Source organism: Bos indicus, chromosome X (genome assembly GCF_029378745.1).
Source record: "Bos indicus isolate NIAB-ARS_2022 breed Sahiwal x Tharparkar chromosome X, NIAB-ARS_B.indTharparkar_mat_pri_1.0, whole genome shotgun sequence".
In the NCBI taxonomy this organism is placed as follows: domain Eukaryota; kingdom Metazoa; phylum Chordata; class Mammalia; order Artiodactyla; family Bovidae; genus Bos; species Bos indicus.
The window spans coordinates 128,477,648-128,500,612 of record NC_091789.1 but is presented as its reverse complement, the minus strand read 5'-3'; the positions used below and the strand labels follow the sequence as shown (position 1 = coordinate 128,500,612).

General features: G+C 39.7%; 1 protein-coding gene across 6 annotated transcripts in view; it reads left to right on the top strand.

Annotated features, from left to right (window-relative positions):
* Positions 1–22,965, top strand: part of POLA1 (DNA polymerase alpha 1, catalytic subunit) — a 295,284-nt gene that overhangs the window by 143,467 nt on the left and 128,852 nt on the right. For all 6 annotated transcript variants that reach the window (XM_019955961.2, XM_019955959.2, XM_070783445.1 and 3 more), the window contains one exon: positions 1,428–1,559. In XM_019955961.2, the coding sequence (XP_019811520.1) occupies positions 1,428–1,559 (132 nt within the window). The remainder of the gene's footprint in view (positions 1–1,427; positions 1,560–22,965) is intronic.

Here is a 22,965-nt window from a genome sequence, read left to right as displayed (position 1 = left end):
CTTAAAGTATTTTTATGGTAATTCCTTAATTAGTAACCTGTATTTCTCCACTCCCAGCCCAATTTATTAAGACTTAGAGTGATATTTGCCTTTATCTTAAATCAAGTTAATGGGAACTAAGTGTTTTTGAAAAGTTTTTGTTTATCTTTACACATCCCACTTGCCTCCTTTTTGACAAAGTTACTCTGATGATCTTTTCTGCTGTCTTTGCATATCAGGCATTAAAAAAGTCACAAGGAGACATTTCTCTCAAGAAGTACTGCCAAAAAATGTATCATTGACCTTGGATCAGAACTTGAAACTTGGCCAATCTACTTGATTCCACTGCAGTGTTATACATGTACTAGCCATGGGCAAATGAGTAGGCAGCAGAACCATGTAAAACCTTGAAACTGAAAGAAAATACATCCTTTATCTAAATTAAAAGTAATTATTTTAAGTTAATTTGGACAAACAGCAGATGTTTTGCATTTTTTTGAATCAAAACAAAGCAGTCTTTGGAAGCAAGTGCAAGGAAGAGGCAGACACAGATCAGCAATACTTGCTAAATCCTTGAGTTTTGCTTCATTACAGCTGTAAATAAGATAGTTAATTGCATGGAGGCTTGACGACTTGCAGATGGGCTAACTGTGGAAGAGCCGATGTCAAGCTCTAAAATCTCTTCCACCTGGAATTGCTTAGTGTGGCGGGGTAGGGTTATATACCAGATTGGAGCAGGAAACCAAGATGTTTTAAGTATCAAGAAGGAAAACAAATGCTCCAGAAACCCCAACAGTTTTCCTGTATATTACATTTGCTTTGTCTTTGTTTAAAACAAAACAAAACGTTTTCTCCAACTACTAATAATTCATAGTTTCAAATTTGTGCTCCTCCTCTCTCTCCCCTCCCCCAAATACATTTTTCACTTGTAGGGGACGGGGTTACAGAAATTTTAGATTTGCTAAGCTAATGATGTGGTCATTTTGTAGTGTAACACTTAATTTTTAGACTTTATTCTTAAAAATTAAGTTGGTAGTACTAAGCAAACTATTGTCATTAATATTCTTGCATTGTCTTCAAGTTTGGAATGAATAAATACAAATTTAAATTTTTGCTCAGTATCTCTAAGAAGGATGTTTATTTCCAGTAACTTGACTTTACTGGTATTTTCAGAGGGGAGACTACTTTATCCATGGAGTCTGCCATGTATTGAATGTAAAAAAAGTGATTTCAGGGTTTTCCCTTCAGTTTTCTTCTCCATTATCATAGTGACAAGAGTGGAAGCTATGTGTGACTGAGGGGATCTTTGAGTAGAAAGTGGTTGAGAAAATAAGGTTAAAAACTTACCAATAAAATGAATTAAGAATACAGTACAGCAGGACAGCATGTAAGTATTTAAGCACAGAAACCTTTCATAATCTTTTTTTTGTCTGTCTTAACTTCTGTAGGGAACTGATATGGAGCCCAGCTTGTATCGTTGCAGTAACATCAATTGTAAGGCTTCTCCTCTGACCTTTATGGTACAGCTGAGCAACAAATTGATCATGGACATTAGACGTTGCATTAAAAAATACTATGAAGTAAGTATCTACCATGAGTTTCTTACATATGCAATGTACTTAGATTTGATACTTGTTTTTAAATGGTTTTTTGTATTATTGGTTTTTTCCCGAAACTAAAATTTCGAAAAGATGAAGGAAAATGATTTGATTTTTCTATTGGGGATTTTCATCTCATTTTATTTTTAGAAATGAAGCTTTTGCTTTTAAGAAAAAATGAAAATATAATCAGGAAAAGGTTTCGTTTCTTGCTACCTAAATAAAATGAAGTTATATGGTCACTCGGATCTTTGGGCAGAGGAGGAAAAGTCAATATTAACCTTTCTTTGGCAACTAGAACTGTAACATCATGTATGGTGATTTATAATAAACTGCCAACTAGCTAACACTTTGTGTTTATGTGGTAATCTAAACCATTTCACAGCTTAATTTTCCAAGGAAATCAGAATAAACGTCTTTTAAATTTAAATGCAGTTTGTCTGTCATTTTAAAAGAGAATGTCTAATTTTTATAAACATATAGTAAAAATTCCAAAAGAGTGAGTGAGCTGTCTGCATTATAAAGAAGGCTTCTTTCAAAGTTTTGGTTTTGTTTTTAACACATTTCATATGAATGAGTTTTTTCTCTTAAAAAGTTAAAATTAAAAAAATCCCCACATTTCCTATTTGATTTTTCTTAGTGTTTCATTATGTCACTTGTCATCTAAAACATTTTCTATTACTTTGAAAGCTCACTGTAACTTATGTAAAGAGGCTACACTGGCAAGGTATTTCCAAATAATGCTCAGGTTCTATTAGGTAAGACTCTTGACTTTGATCAGTATCATTTTATAATTTCTACTATATGTTACTTAACATACAGTATAGCATTTTCTTCTTTAAAATCTAACTCATTAAATGAAAATCAAGTATTAGATCATTAGGATGAAGAGTGAAAACATAGAGTTCTAGTATTGTGATTTTTGGAGTAGAATAATTTATATTTGTCAAGGAAAAAAACCCAAGTAGGATTGTCTGAAGATATTTTTAAAATAGTAATTATGGCTACATTTTGGGAAGTCTGAAATATTTTAGTGAATAATCCTGTGTTGCACTTAATGAACATTGGATGGGAATAAAGGTTATCTGTGGGTTCACATTCCACAGTAGATGAAATGTTCAGCACGTGAAATGTTAGGCCTTTATTTAGCATAAAGAGCCCAAATCAAAACTATTCAGCTCGTTTACAGACCTCAGTGGGCAGAGCATGATTCTTGACTCTTGGGAAGAATTCCGAGTTTTCTCTCTGTGTTTAGTCTATCAGATTCTTCACCATGGAAATGTTAATACTAGGAGAAGCTCATCTATTTCCTTCTCTAAGAATGGGCAATCTGTTTTGACTAAGTTAGGAATAGGCAGAAAAATGATCTTTTGAATAGTTAGAAATAACCCTAACTGAAAGATTGATTTCGAATTGTGTGTGTGTTGTGGTGGTAGTGGTTATATAAGTATTGTTCAAGCTTAATAATCTAGCTTTAGGCATCCAGACATTTAACCCGAGGTTTCTATAGCATTTAATTGTCTTGTCTATCTCACTAACAGTTACAGTTTTCCTGTTGTTAACTGCCCACTTGATTGACTTTCCTAAGAAATTTCAAATTAAAATACCCAAATGTCATTCCTACAGTTGAAGGGTGATATGACTGTCCTCAAAATTAGGAACCTATTTCTCTTTTTATTGACATTAGGCGTATGTGATTGTCTGGGAGAGAAAGAAATCCATTATTCCTTCTTTTCCTGACCCCATGATGAACAAATGTTTCAAATATCCTCAAAATCAGAGCTTTTATATGTTATACTTTGTTGTTATACTTTATCAGTAGAGTGTTCTCTTTCTTCCTGACCCCAGACTTAAATGAACTTGGCCAGTAGAGAGATACGGTGTTTCTTTTGTTAACGTGCCTCTAAATGATACTGGTTACAGTTAGTTGAGCGTGATACATGGTCTCGGTGGTAGTCCTGCTGGAGGTCAATAGACCAAGTGTACTGGAGATAAGAGTGTTGGTAGTAAGTACTATGGAGAAGGCGAGGGTACCCCAGTCCAGTACTCTTGCCTGGAAAACCCCATGGACGGAGGAGCCTGGTAGGCTGCAGTCCATGGTGTCGCGAAGAGTCCGATACGACTGAGCGACTTCACTTTCACTTTTCACTTTTCATGCATTGGGGAAGGAAATGGCAACCCACTCCAGTGTTCTTGCCTGGAGGATCCCGGGGACAGAGGAGCCTGGTGGGCTGCCATCTGTGGGGTCGCACAGAGTGGAACATGACTATAGTGACTTAGCAGCAGCAGCAGCAGCAGTAAGTACTAAGATTAAGTGTCTGTTCTCTGAAGCTAATGACCAAAAAGTTTCCTCCTATTTTGCAAGTTAAATAATGCTCCCCATTGGACATAAAATTATGTCCAGTGAGAGCAAGAGCCTTCATGTTTTTTTCATGTTAGTTTTAGAATCACTGTAGGTGAAGAAGAACATGCATTGAGAAAGGAGTCATCTCCATAAGGAAGAAGACTTAGTAAGACAGTGGAGGAGTAAGGTACTTGACCAGACACTATAACCTGCCAAGGAACATAGTTCTAGATCACTGAGAACATCTGGTTGTCAAGAACAAAGGGATCAAAGTTTAATCACTCTTCAAAAAATATGCCACATATTTTGTTATTTTCTCTTATGAATAAATAGTGCTGAATGAATAAATGTGATGGAACAAACATTAAAAGTTTTATATATCTGAGAATCTGTCTACATCATATCATAATATTTTAATGTTGGCTCCTTTAATAAGAGGGGAAATGCTTTTTCCTCTCACCATATAGCAATGGTTGTGTCCTTCAGATTCTTGTTTCCTAGAATATTTAAATTTCCATTTATATAAAAATACAAAAAGCACCAAGCAAGGATATTTTAAGTAATTTATGAATTTCTTGAGGAGGAAAATAGCTCTAATGCTTTATCTCAAGATTTGATGAAGCACTGGAAGACTTTGAGGCAGCACAGAAAGCTCTAATACAAAGTTGATTTCATGCCCTGGTCCTAATTGGTTCCTCTGTACAAAGTTAAAATTGAATGATATTTTTTGAAAAATCATAAAAAGCCAGTTTAAAGACTATATCTCTAAGCTTTTAAGGATGTTTTTGAAAGACTCAATTTTACAGTGAAAAATTGATATGTGTTCCCCCTCCCCTTAAATTCTGCTTTAGAAGAGCAAACACACACACACACACACACACACACACACACACACACACACAAAAGGGGAGAGAAACACTAGCTAATCTAAATTGGGAAATGAAGAGGGCTTTTTTAAGCATGAAAATTTCATCGTCTTGTCAGCTGGCAGAATGCCTGCTGTGTGGATTCACAAAGGCTAAGAATTACACTTTCATGAAATTTTCCTCACTAACTGCCCTGGTTAATTTGAAAGATAACCCACTGTTCTAATTCATTCCTCAATTGGGCGGTGCAGGTTTTATCTTTGATCTGACAAAGCATTTGTGTTAATCGTTTTGGCCCTCCACTAGACACTCTTGGGATTGTGCTTTTACAATAAATGTGTCTGTGATAGCTCTTTAGTCTATTATACTTACAATAGATCCATAGAACTGGTAATTAATTCTCCACTGCTTTGGAAATGGGAAGAATAGGTGTAGCTCTGTCAAGTGCTGCTGGGAAGTTTGTTTAGCTGGTTCATTTTTGAAGTGTTCCCCTCAGCCATCCATGAGGCAGCCACAGAAGAGTCTGAGATTGAGATGCTGCCCACCCTGAAGACTTGCTAATAAATGGGAAATCTGACCCCTCTTGGTACCTGGGAGGGGGTAGTGGGTCATTTACTTTCATCTCAAGTACTATTAGTTATAATGTACATTAAACCCTCATTTTAATACTTAAAGAGCCTTTGGTTGCTAAAGGTGGATAGTCAACTAAAATACGCTCCTCAATCCCCATTGATGGCTTATGCAGGTTTTAGAGTGTTCCAGTTGGGTGAAATGTATTCCTCACCAGTCTTGTAGTGTTGCCAGCCACTTGTAAAGGAGCATTACTTAGGGCATTTCACTATGGTTTTTAAACAGTAGTATTGCTGGCCCTCAATCAAGAAAAATTAAGTGAATAGCTAGTCAGTGCTGTGCATATGATAACATTCATTATTTGCTAGGACCAGAAATTGGTGGTTGAATTCCTTAGGAATTTGCTGTTGGTTTTACAGTCTCAGAATTTTCCTGACATAAGCTTTCTGAGGACAGGACCTGTACTTTTCTCTGATGAGACCATCTGAGATCTCTGTACTAGCCCTTTGCTCCTGGTAGTGTATGCATTTTAATGTTTAGCAATTTACTTCCTTGTTTTTTCTTTAAATTCCTTTTTTTGCACTGTTGTCATATTGGCAGATGATTTATTAGTGGTTCACAAGATTCTCAGGCTCACACAAGACTCCGTAGTATTTTAATATGAAAGCATTGATAAAGCCCTTTGTTACCCTGTCTTCTCTGTTTTATGTCACTGATTACTGTTGATTTCAATATATGCCTATCTCCAAGTTTATAGCCTTAATTTGTTGTCTCCCCAAAGCAAATATCAGGCAAAGAGGCATTGACCAGAAATATTTTTATCATGATACAAAATCACATTGTGTAGAAACATACTTTTATTGTCCTGATACGAATCTCACTCTTACTACACAAGGTGGCAGAGAGTGGCTGCCTAGCTATTCTTCCTCGCACATTCCTGCTCTCTCCCTGTTTTTTTCCCTTTTCATTCTTAGTGTATTAATTGTGGTATAAGTCACATTTAAAAAATCTCTTTTGGACCCACTTTTATGAGGAGTTCCAAAAATAACATCCAGTGTCACTTGGCTCGTGAGGTGGACTTTCTTATGCTGATGTGTGTGAGCGCCTAGTAGAGAAAGGAGCATTTGACCAGGGATGCTGAGCCTCAGTGTGGTGGCAGGGAAGTGGGAAGTTTTGTGTATGAAGAATCCATGGTAATTTTGTTAATTTATCATGTTTGCAAAAAAAAATGGTGAATTTTGTAATGGATATGTATTCCTCGAAAACAAAACTAATAACAGCCACCAAACATAATGTTGTTAAACCAGAAGTTAAACTGGAGCTACCTTTTATTAAAAGTGCAGAAAGGAGGGTAAAATACTGGTTGAAGTATTTGCTCCGCCAAAATACACATCCACTTGGGATCGTACATAGGCAACAGAATTCATGGTGTCCAACAGTGCTTGAAGGAGGACCATTTCTTTAGGAATATACAGAGCTCAATTAGTAAATAAATCTGATAATAAGAGATGAAGCAGCCTCCCACCACATCACCACCCTCACTGTACCCCCACCTGTGTAATTTACTAGCAGGGCCACTCTTATTTCCATTGCCTTTTTCTTTTCAAGTGTAGCAATACATCATGACAGCTATATTGCACGGGTGAATCTGAGGGTTTTAGAGCCATGCAATGATGTTCAGTAACTTCTGTTCCTCTGCAAATATTTGGTGTTCAATAACCCTCAAAATTTCTCATTTCTTACCTGTGGTGATGTGGGCTGATAGTTTTTAGGCTGTAGGTTGCAATATGCAGTAGTCTCACAGGTATGTTAGTTCAAATAGTTTAAACTCTAAGCACCAGTGGAATTATTGTTTATTTTCTTGCCTCTGCATTTATATTTAGAACACTTAAAAAGAACAAATTGAGTTTCTTTTTTGTAAAACCTCTTAACAGCATAATTATAAGTGGTACAAAAGGCATGCTAAGAGGCAATAGATATCCATCCCACCCATTCAGCATCCGAAGCAATGCAATCCATGCTGCCCAGTGGTACTTAAAGAAGGATTGTTCCCTTAGGAAGCCATAGAAGTCATCTTAAATCTTATTAAGACAAAATAAAAGAATTAGTATTTCTTTTTGCTCCACATCATTTAATAGGGAAGCTTAGCATAAATGGACACCAATTGCATTTTTTAATGCAGTATTCTAATACTGAAGCCCATTGGTGGAGGTTTGGTCTGTTTTTATTAGTGAATGTTTTTTAAGTATAAATATTAAGCAAGCTGGTCTTGAATCAGGTACAACATTTTGCTGTGACAGCATGGTGTGTTCTCACAGAAAAATTAAGAAACATGGGATTTGGTGATGGTTGGAAGTAGAATCTCATTATAAGTAAATTTACTACTGTACAAATTGAAGGGAATAACAGGTTAAATCTAGTGCTCTAAAATGTGCCAGCTACATGTTCTAAGCAAACAGAGTAACATGGTATGACTATTAGTTGTTATAAAGGAGTTGCATTAAGCAACTTGGATCAGGTACAGCCTTATATGCCACCTGACTTTTAACCTTCATAGAGTAACCAATGTTTCTTTGTACTCTGAATATTTACCATAACACCTTGTTATCCTTTATTTTGTTTAATCTTAACCTATGGCATGGACCCTATTTGGGGAGGTATAGAACTAGAGCATGATCTTGAGAAACTAGCAGGGGATCCACACCAAATTCTCAGGTGCCCTGACCACAGGGAAAGCAGACTTCAGATCTTTCTGCAGCATCTGAGCTCCTGCCCGTAGGTCTCCATGTTCTTCCCCGCATATGCATATTTTCCCTCCAGAGCCTTTTGTCAGAGGTGGGGGCAGTCATAGCCAAGACCCTTGCCAGTTCTTTACTCACATTAAGAAAGCTCAGTGCTGGCTTATATCAGTCTCCAGAGCAGCTCCTCCTAGTCTTGCGATAGACTGTGAGGTTTTGTACTCTAACACTTGGTCAGAGTTCCTGTCTAGTCGCCTAGCACTTCAGGACCTTCTCCAAGCCAGCATTTCATAGCCTGTGAGACAATGATAGTAATAGTACCTGGCCTGTCAGGTCCTAAGAAGGACTACATGGGATGATGCATTTCAAGTGCTTAGCACTTAGAGAGTGACTGCTGTTAACACTCCTTATTCTCTTCTGAGATAACAGTTCCTCCGTGTGCTCAGCTCTGCACGCCCAAGATTCAGCCCTGGGCTGGGGCCTCGCTGCTAGGTTTGAGGCTTGTCTGGAAACTTCCATCATCTCGCTGCTCTCCTCTCCAGTCAGAACTACACGACACTGCGTGGTGTTGTCTTTCCCCCTGGCCATCCCTGCATTTTGCCAACACGGGAATTTCCTTTTTGGTGTTGATGAATGTGGTCTGAAAGTCAGCCTAAGGAAGGGACAGTGATAAGGGGAGCTTGAGGAAGCAGCTGAAAACAAGGAAAGGACACTAGGCTCTCAGTCCTCCAGGGTCCAGCACCCAGGATTGTGCCTAACCTGGTTGGTGCTCAGTAAAAGGTTGTTGAATTCTGAGAGGCTGGTGCTATCCAGTGACTTACTGGGTCACAAACAGCAGCACCAGGACCACAATCATCCTTGGGGACTCTTGCCCGGAATCCTCGTCCTCACACACGTTAAGGCAGCCGTTGATGAACAGCTGGTTGCACGCTATTGTCCCTCATGGTAGAACGCTGCCAGGGTCCTGGGCGTGAACCTTCCAAGCCCAGCCAGGCCATGGAGTCAGTGGGGACATGGGTCTGGATCGCCAGTGACAGCCACCCAGCCATGCACCAGTGCAGCTGCTGAAGGGACACCTGCGGCTTCGGTGGCTTTTGAAATGGTTGGCCTCACCTGAAGGGAAAATTGGAGGTTTTTTGAAATGCTCAGGTAATGCCAAAGGAGTTGTCAAATATCTGAAAACAAGTGGGTTAAAACAGAAAATTGCTTGTGCCCCAACAGTAGAATCCCTTTTTCAGTTTGATTTCTCTAACCTGGAGTCTTTAGGAAAAATTCAACTTCAGGTCTAAACCCCGTCAGTGAGAGCTACTGTCTTGTAGTAACGTAAGAAACTGAACCAGAACAGATTCCATTTAACCTTTCAAAAGTGCGATTCTCACACCATTGACCTTCTTGGCTTCAAGGAGCAAACCAGAGCTCTCGTTCTCTGCTGTACACTGAAACGAGAGAGGAGGAGGGCACCTTGGGCAGTGTCTGTCTCTCATACTTGCCTTCCCTAGAAAGTATACATTATGATTCACAGGTGAAAGTCGGTTCTTTGCAGATATGAATTTGCGGATTGTTCTGTCTAGCTTAGTCTTGTGTTCAATGGAATAACTATTTCTGTTTGAGAGGAACTTAGTTCAGCTGCCTTCCCACGGGACCATAGAAAAAGCCTGGATTCCAAAGAAGAACACTGTTAATAAGAATTAGAGCACCAATATTTTCTAATTGGTGGATGTTGGTTTGTTTTGGGCTTGGTGTACCTCAGAAGTGGCTTTACCATTTGCTCCTACCAGCAAATGTTGGTCTTAGCTGGATTTGGAGCAGTGTTTAACTTTCTGTCCTGATTCAAAACTCATTTGATCTGTCGTACTTCCTCAAAAATACTTTCAGTTTCTACTATGCTCCAGCATATGATGACTCTTTCTGTTAGAGTTTTGTGAAGTACGTTATTCAGCTTCTTTGCTTAAAGATCCCCAGCCTCATTCAGATTGCACAGGTGCTCAGGCAGGATCCTTGGCTGTTGGAGAAGCTCTTAGCATTGCTGGGAACTTAGATAATTTGCTAGCTGGCCTCTCAGGAGCCTTGTGTTGCTGGCCTTTCAGTCTCTATCCATCACCAAAGAATGTTTAAGAATTGTGTCAGGAAAAAACCCAAGCTATCCAGAATTTATGTCTATATTTACTGTGAAGAAAGCTGAGTGCCAAAGAATTGATGCTTTTGAACTGTGGTGTTGGAGAAGACTCTTGAGAGTCCCTTGGACTGCAAGGAGATCCAACCAGTCCATTCTAAAGGAGATCAGTCCTGGGATTTCTTTGGAAGGACTGATGCTAAAGTTGAAACTCCAATACTTTGGCCACCTCATGGGAAGAGTTGACTCATTGGAAAAGACCCTGATGCTGGGAGGGATTGGGGGCAGGAGGAGAAGGGGATGACAGAGGATGAGATGGCTGGATGGCATCACCGACTCGATGGACGTGAGTTTGAGTGAACTCCGGGAGTTGGTGATGGACAGGGAGGCCTGGCGTGCTGCACTTCATGGGGTCACAGAGCCGGACACGACTGAGCAACTGAACTGAATTGAAAATATAGATATAGATACACACACACACACACACACACTCTAAAGAATTAGAAACCGTATGGATGAAGTTACAGGTAATCTTTTGAGGATCATTTTTTTCTACTATAGCATTTCATCTAGTGTCAAGAAAGTCCTGCTTTAATTTTTACAGTATAGTGGCTTCTCATGCTGATGAGTGTTTACAATGTTATAGCACAGTCGTTTGCAAAGCTTTCATTCTGTGGGACCTTGCACACTCTTAAATGACTGAGAATGGCAAAGAGTTTTTGCTTATGTGGGTTATATGTATTCCTGTTTACTAAATTATAAAATGAAACATACAAAGTATTAACTCATTTATTTGACAGTAAGCATATAACAAAAAGTTTTAATGAAAAATATATTACAAAGCAAAGCAATTTGTAACAACTTTTGCAAATTTCTGATGTCTGGCTTCAAAGAAAGCTAGAGTCTCGTATCTGCCTGTGATCCAATCTACTGTGATATGTTGTAGTGTTGTTTTGGTGGAAGTATATGAAGAAAATTTGGCTTTGCTTAGGTATGTAGTTGGAAAAGATGGTATTTTAATAGCCTTTTCCATTAATAGTGGGTGTTCTTTTTTATCACTACACCAAACCTTGTAGCATGGTAGTTTCTTAAAGGTTATTTCAAATGTGGAATCTGAAACCACATCAGTAAGCCTTTTTTACACTTATACATTAATGTCCCGTATCTTAAATAGTATATGGTATATAACATTATATTTTTGTTTTCCAAGTATTTGACAATGAATGTATATATTTTTCAGGGGCTGGTGTTGGTTACATTTTGAAATTTATATACAGTACAGTTCACTCTCTGGTGTTCAGTTCTGTGAATACTGACAAATGCATAAGGGTCAGGTTATGTTACTGTTACCCCAGTCAAGATACAGAACACGTTCGTCACCCAATTCCCTTGTGCTACTTCTTTGAGTTGCACTTTAAAAATAATTTCATTCGAATGACTAGTCTCATATACCACTTTAAAAAATATATTTCTTTCTTTATTTTTGGTTGTGCTGAGTCTTCCTTGCTGAGGGCTTTTCTCTAGTTGCAATGAGCAGGGGCTACTCTCTAGTTGTGGTGCACAGACCTGTTGTGGTAGCTTCTTGTTGCAGAGCATACCGTCTCTAGGGTGTGCAGGTTTAAGTACTTGCAGCTCCCAGGCTCTAGAACACAGGCTCAGTAGATGTGATGCACGGGCTTAGTTGCTCTGTGGCGTGTGGAATCTTCCCAGATCAGGGTTCAAACCTGTTTCTCCTAGATTGGCAGCTGGATTCTTTACCACTGAGCCACCAGGGAAGCCCTGTACCACTTTTGCTTACGAAGTGTCATATTTTCCATCCATGGCATTATCTGGAACCCATCCCCAACCTTTGTACTGAATATGCTGCCATTCCCAGAGATGTGCAGAATTAATAATGTATGTGTTTTTTTGCTTAGCTTGGAGAGGGTAAGTACTTGAGAGTCGGACACGACTGAGCGGCTTCACTTTCATTTTTCACTTTCATGCATTGGAGAAGGAAATGGCAAGCCACTCCAGTGTTCTTGCCTGGAGAATCCCAGGGACGGCGGGGCCTGGTGGGCTGCCGTCTATGGGGTCGCATAGAGTTGGACACGACTGAAGTGACTTAGCAGCAGCAGTGGCAGGCTGAGGAGTATTTGTGTATAGAAATGTCATCTTCCCTATATCTCTTCTAGGAGACCTCCTGTATAGTGATTTTTGTGACATCATCTGATCCTCCATATGTCTAGGAATTATGATCTTTACAATATTTTAAAGTGGTTCTAAGATCTGCAGTCTTGTCACCACCCTCTCAATCTTTAACTCAACATAATCTCCTTTTGAGTAGCTTCACCCTTCCATCTGTAGGAAGTTCATAGTTTTGCCCAGGCCTAATATACCATGAATGGAACCCCAAAATAAACATGGGGCAGGGGAGATGCTGGTCACAGGCTACAAAGTTGCAGTTACATAGGATGAATAAGTCTAGAGCTCTAATGTTCAGTCTGATAGCTATAGTTAATAATATCATATTGAATACTACAAATTTTCTGAGAGTAGATTTCAGATGCTCTCATCACACACACATACAGAATAACTATGTGAGAAGGTAATGTTAACTAGCTTGACTGTCATAATCATTTCACTGTGTATATCTAATCATGTTGTACACCTTCAATATATAAAATTTTCTTTGAAAAATTAAAATTACAGTATCATAAATGGGACAATCCCTGGGCTACATTTCCCAGTGTTCCTCACAGCAATCAGGTAATAGACATGGGATTCTGGAGCTTCCTTAGTATTCAGCAATTTGAATGAAAATAGACCATCCATCTTTTGAAAGGATTTGGACTTTTTCAAGGTTCCTATGGAAACTTTGAAAAATTTTCAAACTGGTTTACTTGGCTCTCTGTAGGGCTGTCTGAACTTCCTCCCTAAACACTGTTTTTTCCTGGTCTCTCCTACCAAAAGTATTGAATGTGCCTTAAAGAAAGAGACAAGTGATTTGAAATGGAGGGGATTCCATTATGGTGATATACATTATATATTACATCAGTTCAGTTCAGTTGCTCAGTCGTGTCCAACTCTTTGCGACCCCATGAATCGAAGCACACCAGGCCTCCCTGTCCATCACCAACTCCCAGAGTTCAGTCAGACTCACGTCCATCGAGTCAGTGATGCCATCCAACCATCTCATCCTCTGTCGTCCCCTTCTCCTCATGCTCCCAATCCCTCCCAGCATCAGTCTTTTCCAATGAGTCAACTCTTCACATGAGGTGGCCAGAGTACTGGAGTTTCAGCTTTAGCATCAGTCCTTCCAAAGAAATCCCAGGGCTGATCTCCTTTATGATGGACTGGTTGGATCTCCTTGCAGTCCAAGGGACTCTCAAGAGTCTTCTCCAACACCACAGTTCAAAAGCATCAATTCTTCGGCACTCAGCTTTCTTCATAGTCCAACTCTCATATCTATACATGACCACTGGAAAAACCATAGCCTTGACTAGACGGACCTTTGTTGGCAAAGTAATGTCTCTGCTTTTCAATATGCTATCTAGGTTGGTCATAACTTTCCTTCCAAGGAGTAAGCATCTTTTAATTTCATGGCTGCAGTCGCCATCTGCAGTGATTTTGGAGCCCCCCAAAATAAAGTCTGACACTGTTTCCCCATCTATTTCCCATGAAGTGATGGGACCAGATGCCATGATCTTCGTTTTCTGAATGTTGAGCTTTAAGCCAACTTTTTCACTCTCCTCTTTCACTTTCATCAAGAAGCTTTTTAGTTCCTCTTCACTTTCTGCCATAAGGGTGGTGTCGTCTGCATATCTGAGATTATTGATATTTCTCCTGGCAATCTGGATTCCAGCTTGTGCTTCTACCAGCCCAGCATTTCTCATGATGTACTCTGCATATAAGTTAAATAAGCAGGGTGACAATATACAGCCTTGACATACTCCTTTTCCCATTTGGAACCAGTCTGTTGTTCCATGTCCAGTTCTACCTGTTGCTTCTTGACCTGCATATAGGTTTCTCAAGAGGCAGGTCAGGTGGTCTGGTATTCCCATCTCTTTCAGAATTTTCCACAGTTTATTGTGATCCACACAGTCAAAGGCTTTGGCATAGTCAATAAAGCAGAAATAGATGTTTTTCTGGAACTCTCTTGCTTTTTCGATGATCCAGTAGATGTTGGCAATTTGATCTCCGGTTCCTCTGTCTTTTCTAAAACCAGCTTGAACATCTGGTAGTTCACAGTTCACATATTGCTGAAGCCTGGCTTGGAGAATTTTGAGCATTACTTTACTAGCGTGTGAGATGAGTGCAATTGTGCAGTACTTTGAGCATTCTTTGGGATTGGAAGGAAAACTGACCTTTTCCAGTCCTGTGGCCACTGCTGAGTTTTCCAAATTTGCTGGCATATTGAGTGCAGCACTTTCACAGCATCATCTTTCAGGATTTGAAATAGCTCAACTGGAATTCCATCACCTCCACTAGCTTTGTTCGTAGTGATGCTTTCTAAGGCCCACTTGACTTCACATTCCAGGATATCTGGCTCTAGGTGAGTGATCACACTGTCGTGATTATCTTGGTCATGAAGATCTTTTTTGTATAGTTAATATCTTCTGCTTCTGTTAGGTCCATACCATTTCTGTCCTTTATCGAGCCCATCTTCACATGAAATGTTCCCTTGGTATCTCTGATTTTCTTGAAGAGATCTCTAGTCTTTCCCATTCTGTTGTTTTCCTCTATTTCTTTGCATTGATTGCTGAGGAAGGCTTTCTTATCTCTTCTTGCTATTCTTTGGAACTCTGCATTCAGATGCTTATATCTTTTCTTTCCTCCTTTGCTTTTCGCTTCTCTTCTTTTCACAGCTATTTGTAAGCCCTCCTCAGACAGCCATTTTGCTTTTTTGCATTTCTTTTCCATGGGCATGGTCTTGATCCCTGTCTCCTGTCCAATGTCACGAACCTCATTCCATAGTTCATCAGGCACTCTGTCTATCAGATCTAGTCCCTTAAATCTATTTCTCACTTCCACTGTATAATCATAAGGGATTTGATTTAGGTCATACCTGATTGGTCTGGTGGTTTTCCCCACTTTTCTTCAATTTAAGTCTGAATTTAGCAATAAGGAGTTTATGATGTGATCCACAGTCAACTCCTGGTCTTGTTTTTGTTGACTGAATGGAGCTTCTCCATCTTTGGCTGCAAAGAATATGATCAGTCTGATTTTGGTGTTGACCATCTGGTGGTGTCCATGTGTAGAGTCTTCTCTTGTGTTGTTGGAAGAGGGTGTTTCCTATGACCAGTGCGTTTTCTTGGCAAAACTCTTTATTAGTCTTTGCTCTGCTTCATTGCATATTCCAAGGCCAAATTTGCCTGTTATTCCAGGTGTTTCTTGACTTCCTACTTCTGCATTCCAGTCCCCTATAATGAAAAGGACATCTTTTTTGGGTGTTAGTTCTAAAAGGTCTTATACTTCTTCATAGAACTGTTCAACTTCAGCTTTTTTAGCATTACTGGTTGAGGCATAGACTTGGATTACTGTGATATTGAATGGTTTGCCTTGGAAACGAACAGAGATCATTCTGTCGTTTTTGAGATTGCATCCAAGTACTGCATTTCAGACTCTTTTGTTGACCATGATGGCTACTCCACTTTTTATAAGGGATTCCTGCCCACAGTAGTAGATACAATGGTCATCTGAGTTAAATTCACCCATTCCAGTCCATTTTAGTTCGCTGATTCCTAGAATGTCGACGTTCACTCTTGCCATCTCCTGTTTGACCACTTTGAATTTGCCTTGATTCATGGACCTGACATTGCAGGTTCCTATGCAATATTGCTCTTTACAGCATCGGGCTTTGCTTCTATCACCAGTTACATCCACAACTGGGTATTGTTTTTGCTTTGGCTCTATCCCTTCATTCTTTCTGGAGTTATTTCTCCACTGATCTCCAGTAGCATATTGGGCACCTACTGACCTGGGGAGTTTCTCTTTCAGTATCCTATCATTTTGCCTTTTCATACTGTTCATGTGATTCTCAAGGCAAGAATACTGAAGTGGTTTGCCATTCCCTTCTCCAGTGGACCACATTCTGTCAGACCTCTCCACCATGACCTGCCCATCTTGGGTGGCCCCACGGGCATGGCCTAGTTTCATTGAGTTAGACAAGGCTGTGATCCTAGTGTGATCAGATTGACTAGTTTTCTGTGATTATGGTTTCAGTGTATCTGCCCTCTGATACCCTCTTGCAACACCTACCTTCTTTCTGGGGTTTCTCTTACCTTGGACATGGGGTATGTCTTCACAGCTGCTGCGGTAAAGCGCAGCCGCTGTTCCTTACCTTGGATGAGGGGTATCTTGTCACCGCCGCCCCTCCTAACCTTGACGTGGAATAGCTCCTCTAGACCCTCCTGGGCCCTGGCAGCCACTGTTCCTTGGACTCCTCCCGGCCGCCGCCCCTGCCCTCGGGCGTGGGGTAGCTCCTCTGGGCTGCTCCAGCGCTGTCGCAGCCTGGTACTCTTGGCTGCCGCCCCTGACCTTGGACGCGGGTTAGCTCCTCTGAGCTGCCATCCCTGACCTCGGACATGGAGTAGCTCCTCTCGGCCATTCCTGCGCCATCGCAGCCTGGCACTCTCAGCCGCTGCCCCTGACCTCGGACATGGGGTAATTCCTCTTGGCCGCTGCCCCTCGGACATGGGGATATATTACATAGTACATTTTAATTTTCCAAGCATGTTCACAACCTTTCCTAATGTGTTCCTCACAATATTCTTATGAGGTTCACAGAGCCATACCCTCCAGTTGCCCACGTTGGATGTCAAAGTGTTATATATTTTTCGTATTGTCACACTGTCTTTCCCTCCATTCTCACTGTTTTAATTCACTTCCTGGTCATCTTAGTTTTCTAATTGATCTTCCTGTTTTGGCCTATTCCCTTATCAGTCCATTCTCCAGGCTGTTTCACAGGATTTTCTTCCCAAAGTAGGGTTAATGATGTTACCTTGCAGTTTAAAAAAACTTCTGTGTATTTTCATGTTTTGCAGATTGAAATTCAAATTCCCTAGCATGGCCACTTTCTTCTCCATCCATGCTGTATTTTCATAGGTTATCTGCCCACTGCCCAGGAGAGCTTAGTAGTCCTCAAAGTTGCCACATGCTTTTCTCCCTCCCCGTGTTCACTCCTGCCGTCTCCTCTGCCTGGAACCCCCTGCCTCCACTCATACTGTCCCAGCTTGTAAAATTCTTATGCCTTCATTGGCACAGTCTTTGGAAAGCTTTCTTCTGTCAACTCTCCAGGCAGAATATCCTTTCTCCTGTTTGTCCATAACCCCTGAACCCATGTGGGGCAGCATCTATTGGGCAGCAGTTCTGTCCTGCACAGATGGCAAATTCCTGTTGAGTGCAAGCTGCACTGTTGAGTCCCTTATTTCACTTCATTTCCTTGGAGCAGAGCAGAGCTCCAGGGACATGGCAGACACAGGAGTTGGTTAGTAGAGCACAAGAGCGATCTTAGAACCTTCAGAAAGGCTTTGGCTGCCATATTTTGTTTTGGATGGAATAGCCAATTAATTCCTATTTTTTACTATTAATGACTTCACACTCAGTGGACAGTATTTTCTGGAATGTCAGCTTCAATCTCTCTCTCAGTTTAAATTTCAGTCACCTTAAGAATCTCAAGAAGGTTTTGTGTGTGTGTGTGTGTGTGTGTGTGTGTGTGTGTGTCTTGCAAAGATGTGGTGTTGATCTTTTCTTTTATCTTACAGTACTCTTCCTGACCCCTAAACTATGACCAGGAAACTGGCTTCTTAGTAGCAGGGCTGGATTTGAAACTCCTGTTGGCCTAAGCTGTCTTAACACTGGGCAGTCACACCTTTTTCCTGTTAACAAGCATAGCTAAATATCCAGACATACAACTTGAGAAGCCCTTAGGACCATGGGTGTGCTTGTGTATTTCCTGTTTTTGTGTGCTCTTCCTCAGCCCTGGTATGCATATATATATATATATATATATATATACACACTCATATATATATATATGAGTAATGGGATGCACTTGGCTTTTGCCTTCTGTTGGAGAGTTGTTTTATTTATTGGTCATGTGCTCAGTGGTGCTGATGACCTGTTAGGGAAAATCAGGAAGGGTAGGAAAGTGGCTGATAATAGAATGTTAAATGTAAACTTTTGCAGGGGTTCTCAGTAAAGCTCATCAAATCCAAGTTTAACAGATAACTTGCATTTGTGATACAGATGAAATATTTTTGGACAATGGTAATGCATATCTCATTTCCATTCTGAAGTTGGTAGTAAAAGCACCTCTGGAATAAGCGAGAGCAAGAGAATGGACACAAGTTTAGATGACATTTTTTTGTCAGACCATCGCTAGCAGTTGATGGACCAAGTGTACTTTTTTTTTTCTACTTTCCTCCCCCCCCTTTTTTTTTTAAAGTAAGTAGAGTGCAGTTCAGTTTGCAGCACTTGGACCTTGTGAAAGACAACCAACCAAATAGATAATAAACCAAATAGAAAAAGGGCTCACCCAAGGCACATACTGTCCAGCTCTGAGTAGTGTCAGATTCCTCGGGCAGCAGTCCTTCCCCCACCTATTCAAAATCCTCTGGACACCCCTTCATTGTTTCTGTTGAAGCCAAGAGTCAGCAAATAGCTTTTGTGTTAGGCTTTAAAAATCAAAGTTGTTTTATCATATTAAACTGCCAGGACCGTGTCTTCTTGACACGAGACCCCTGAAATGCCTATTACAATGCCATGGACTCAGCAAACATTTAGCTCTATGTGAAATCAAGCACACTAAAAACATGGATTATAAGAACAAGTCATTTTCTCAACTAATGCTCTACCTGGTTCTTTGGTGATCTTTTAGCTGATTTCACATAAGTTAATGTCTGATATCCATCAGGACATTTGCTTTATAGAAAGAAATGATAGATTGTTAGGAGGAAATGTAGTAGGTTTTGGTAATGTTGAAAAAAAGAACTGGATATGTGTTTAGGAAATTTGGGAAAGCCTTTTGTTTGTTAAATTTATAAGTAAAGTACTTAGGATGTCTCATTGTCACCAATCTGGAAAACCTGCCTCAAGCCAAATTTTGTGCTTCATAAGTGTTAATTTAATGTTTTTGAAAGCAGGTTATAAGCTTTTTCAGATGTGGGGCTAAATGTTCATCGTAAAGATGATATCAAATGTATAGTTTCATCTTTGTGTATATTTTTACAAAATTAGATATGTGATCTAAAAGTTTTTTAGAAATCTTATAATGCTGGTTATATACACACAATTTTTTTAAAGCCAGGAATCACTCGTTTTCTTCTAAAGTAGACAATCAAAATAAGCAGTTTGAAGAGATGGATTTAAGACAGCAAAATTGTTGTATCTTCAGCTGTGTAAAGAAGTACTGTACCTTGGACCAGAAAACGTGTATTAGCGATGGTTCGGTTAGTGACTGCAAAAGCAAAATAAATACCGTAGTGTAAAATACAGTTCTACATGACAGCACGTTTGGCTGGTACCAAACATCAGAATTTAGGGATCAGTTGGCACTAAGATGTGTTCTGCTTCTTTTCCTGAAAATACATTAATAATCAAATCTTGGAGTTCCTTTGTTTCTCATTGATTGCTGGTTAGCAAGAGGTTTGGTCAGGTTTTCTGGTTGACGTTTGTTTCTGTGGTAAGTAAAGGAGGAGTGTTTGTCATAAACCTGTCCCCCAAAAGGTGCCTCATTTCTCTTCAAAACTTTCACTGTCTATACAGTTTTTGCAGAAGAGAGGTGCAATATTGCTTATTTTGGATGTAGAATGTTGATCAGAACATCACTTTTTATTGTAAAATTGTAATGAACTGTGATAATAAACTTACTTGCCCAGGCGTATTTTCTCCCTTCTGTTAATCTTTAAAAAGTCTCTATGTTCAGAAAAAAAGGTAACTGTTAAAGACCTCAAATTGCAAAAGCAGTGCCACTTCTTCTGAGAGCTTTGGGGCAATCCTCTGATGTGTAATTGCTTTTACATCAGTCACAAGAGAGAGACAAGAATGCGCTTTCCTTGAACTTAACAGTTTGGGCAATTTTCTATAATCCAGTAAATACAAATTGTAGCTTGATTATTCATCTACGTCTGTCAAGCAAATTTTAATGGATGAATGAATGAGTCAAATCTATGCATGGAAATATACAAATGTGCAAAATATGGGTCTAATTACCAGGCTGCTGAATTTATACAAGGTCAGGTAAACAAGGCACCAGTGTAATGATTATTAATTGTTAATAATGCCTTTGGGAAAACATTCACATTTTCCTTTGAATACCTAACAGTTTGCCTTTCTAGTCATTTTAAACTCTGAAGATTTTAGCTGGTCTAAAAACACAAAAACATTTTTGCCCTATTTTTATCTTTTCCTTATAATTGCCTTCTAAATCTTTTAGAATAATGAGTAAAATATAACATGTTTTTCCGGACCCTGTTGAAAATCACAGTTTAATATGATGGCGAAAGAATTAAGTTGGGGCGGGGGGGTGGTAACACTTCCACAGCAGAATGAAATAGCTGCTATCTTTTGTCTTCATTGAAGGGATGAACATGCCCCGCCATCCTCCACCCTCTTTTCAAATATAATCGGCATTCTAAAACACAAAACCAAGGTGGTAATAAAGGAAAGGAAATCAAAGCAGGCTTTTTTCCCCTCTATTTACCATAGTAAGTCAACATTTGACTCTGTCTTGATATTGTATAAAATGAATGTTGGAAAAAGAATAATATCAATGAGTAGTTTCCCATTGAAATGCCCAAGGGCCGAAATAATTGAGGGAGTACTTGCCGAGGTTTTTCTTAGTTCAGTAACTCTTGATCACTGTGCAGTTTTGTAGCACTGCTATCATTAAGGGCTCTCCATGTCTTGAAGGACACCCCCCTCTCCCAGCTTTAATCCAAAAGTCATAAATTGTAGAACTAACATGTCGTCTGCAGGTCACCCAGGTGAAAACACTGCATCTTGAGAAATCTATCTTTCTGCCACTATGCTTTGAAATTTTTTTGAATATTTTGCATTAATGGTACTGCTGCAGTCTCTTGCTGGGCTGTCTTTTCATCCTCACAAGCTCTACATTCACAAGTTTTCCCCATGGCTAGTCTGAATGTTCTTCCCTCTGTTCTAGGCCTTTCTGCCCTCTTGACACCTGTGTTGAACATCACATGAATACAACCACCTCCCTTTGTGCTTTTTTTTTTTTAAGTACTTGTAAATATCATTCATATCTCCCTTAAAAGTTCTTTAAGCTCTGTAATTGATGACTCAATCTCATTTCTTCAGCGTTTTCAGCTGTCATTTTTGTTTTGCAAGACCGCTGTTGTTTAATCACGGGTACCCTTTGTTGGTTACATCATACTGTCTAGTAGCCAGAGGGATTTGGACTGATTTTTGACCTTAACTCTATAGGTAGCATCCTATCCTCTTCTATAGTCTCCTCTAGAATATAACAGGCACAATTTATACACACTCACGGATGCTGGGGTGGCTTAATTAAATCTCTGTAGAATCACAATCAAACTCTGTATTCTGGCATTTGACACATTTTATTATCCAACCTCCTTCTCCACAGACCCTCCTATCCATTGACACCCTTAAATCCTCATTCCTCCAGACAGGCCTTGTTTTCTCACAACTGCCTGAATTGTTCTTGCCCACTTGCCATCTCTATCTGTTTAAATTCTTCTCAACCTTCATGACCCAAACCCATCTCAGTTCCAGGAAGCATTCTGTCAGATTACAACTGTGGAAGGTTTTTTCTCCTCTTGAGTTCCTAAAGAACTTGGAGTATATAACTTTTCGACTGTAATTTCTTTTATACAGTCTATTGTATTTACATTGTTTCACTTGACAAATAATTTTGTTTCCTATAAGCTTTTAGACTTATATAGAGTGGGAGAAAGAAGACTAGTATTTAGAGGTGGTGGTTTTTGTTTTTTTTTTTTTGGCCACACTGCGGCAGGATCTTAGTTCCCTGTCCAGGGATCGATCCAGCCTGAGCCCAGGGCAGTGAAAGCATGAAGTCTAATCACTGAACTGCCAGGGAATTCCCAAGACTATTATTTTTTGAGCTCTCTAACACTTTGTAAGCATTTTTTTTTTTTTAACCTAGGTGGTATCATTTAATTCTGCTAGCAAACCTGTGAAGGTAAATTTTTTTTTCTATTTTTACACGTAAGGAAGCTGAATTGTGTAATCAGACATTTGGCCAGTCTTATGAGGATAAGGAAATGGCAACCCACTCCAGTGTTCTTGCCTGGAGAATCCCAGGGACCGGGGAGCCTGGTAGGCTGCTGTCTATGGGGTCGCACAGAGTCAGACATGACCGAAGCGACTTAGCAGTAGCAGTAGCAGTATGAGGATAATACACTGTAGAGCTGGGATTTAAACTTGAACCTCTGATTCAAAATCCACATAGTCTTTGCAAAAAAACCTTTTTCAAGTTAAGAGTGACAATTTGCATCCTGCTCTCTCAAGTTACTAGAAAATTCAAAAAACAAAATAGATGTTCAGTAAAAGATTGAATTTTTCACTATGGAGGTCTTATTGCTTCAGCTACTAGTGGTCATGTGAATTGGCAGTAAAATAGCCAAAGCCTTAGCAAGGGCCCTCTTTACCCTGAGAAATGGCTGATACATGAAAGGTTTGGCAGTTGTACTCCCATGTAAGACTATTCAGTTGAGACAGATTATTTTTCTGTTTGTCTGTTTTTAAGCTTTCCTCTTGTTGATCCCAACAT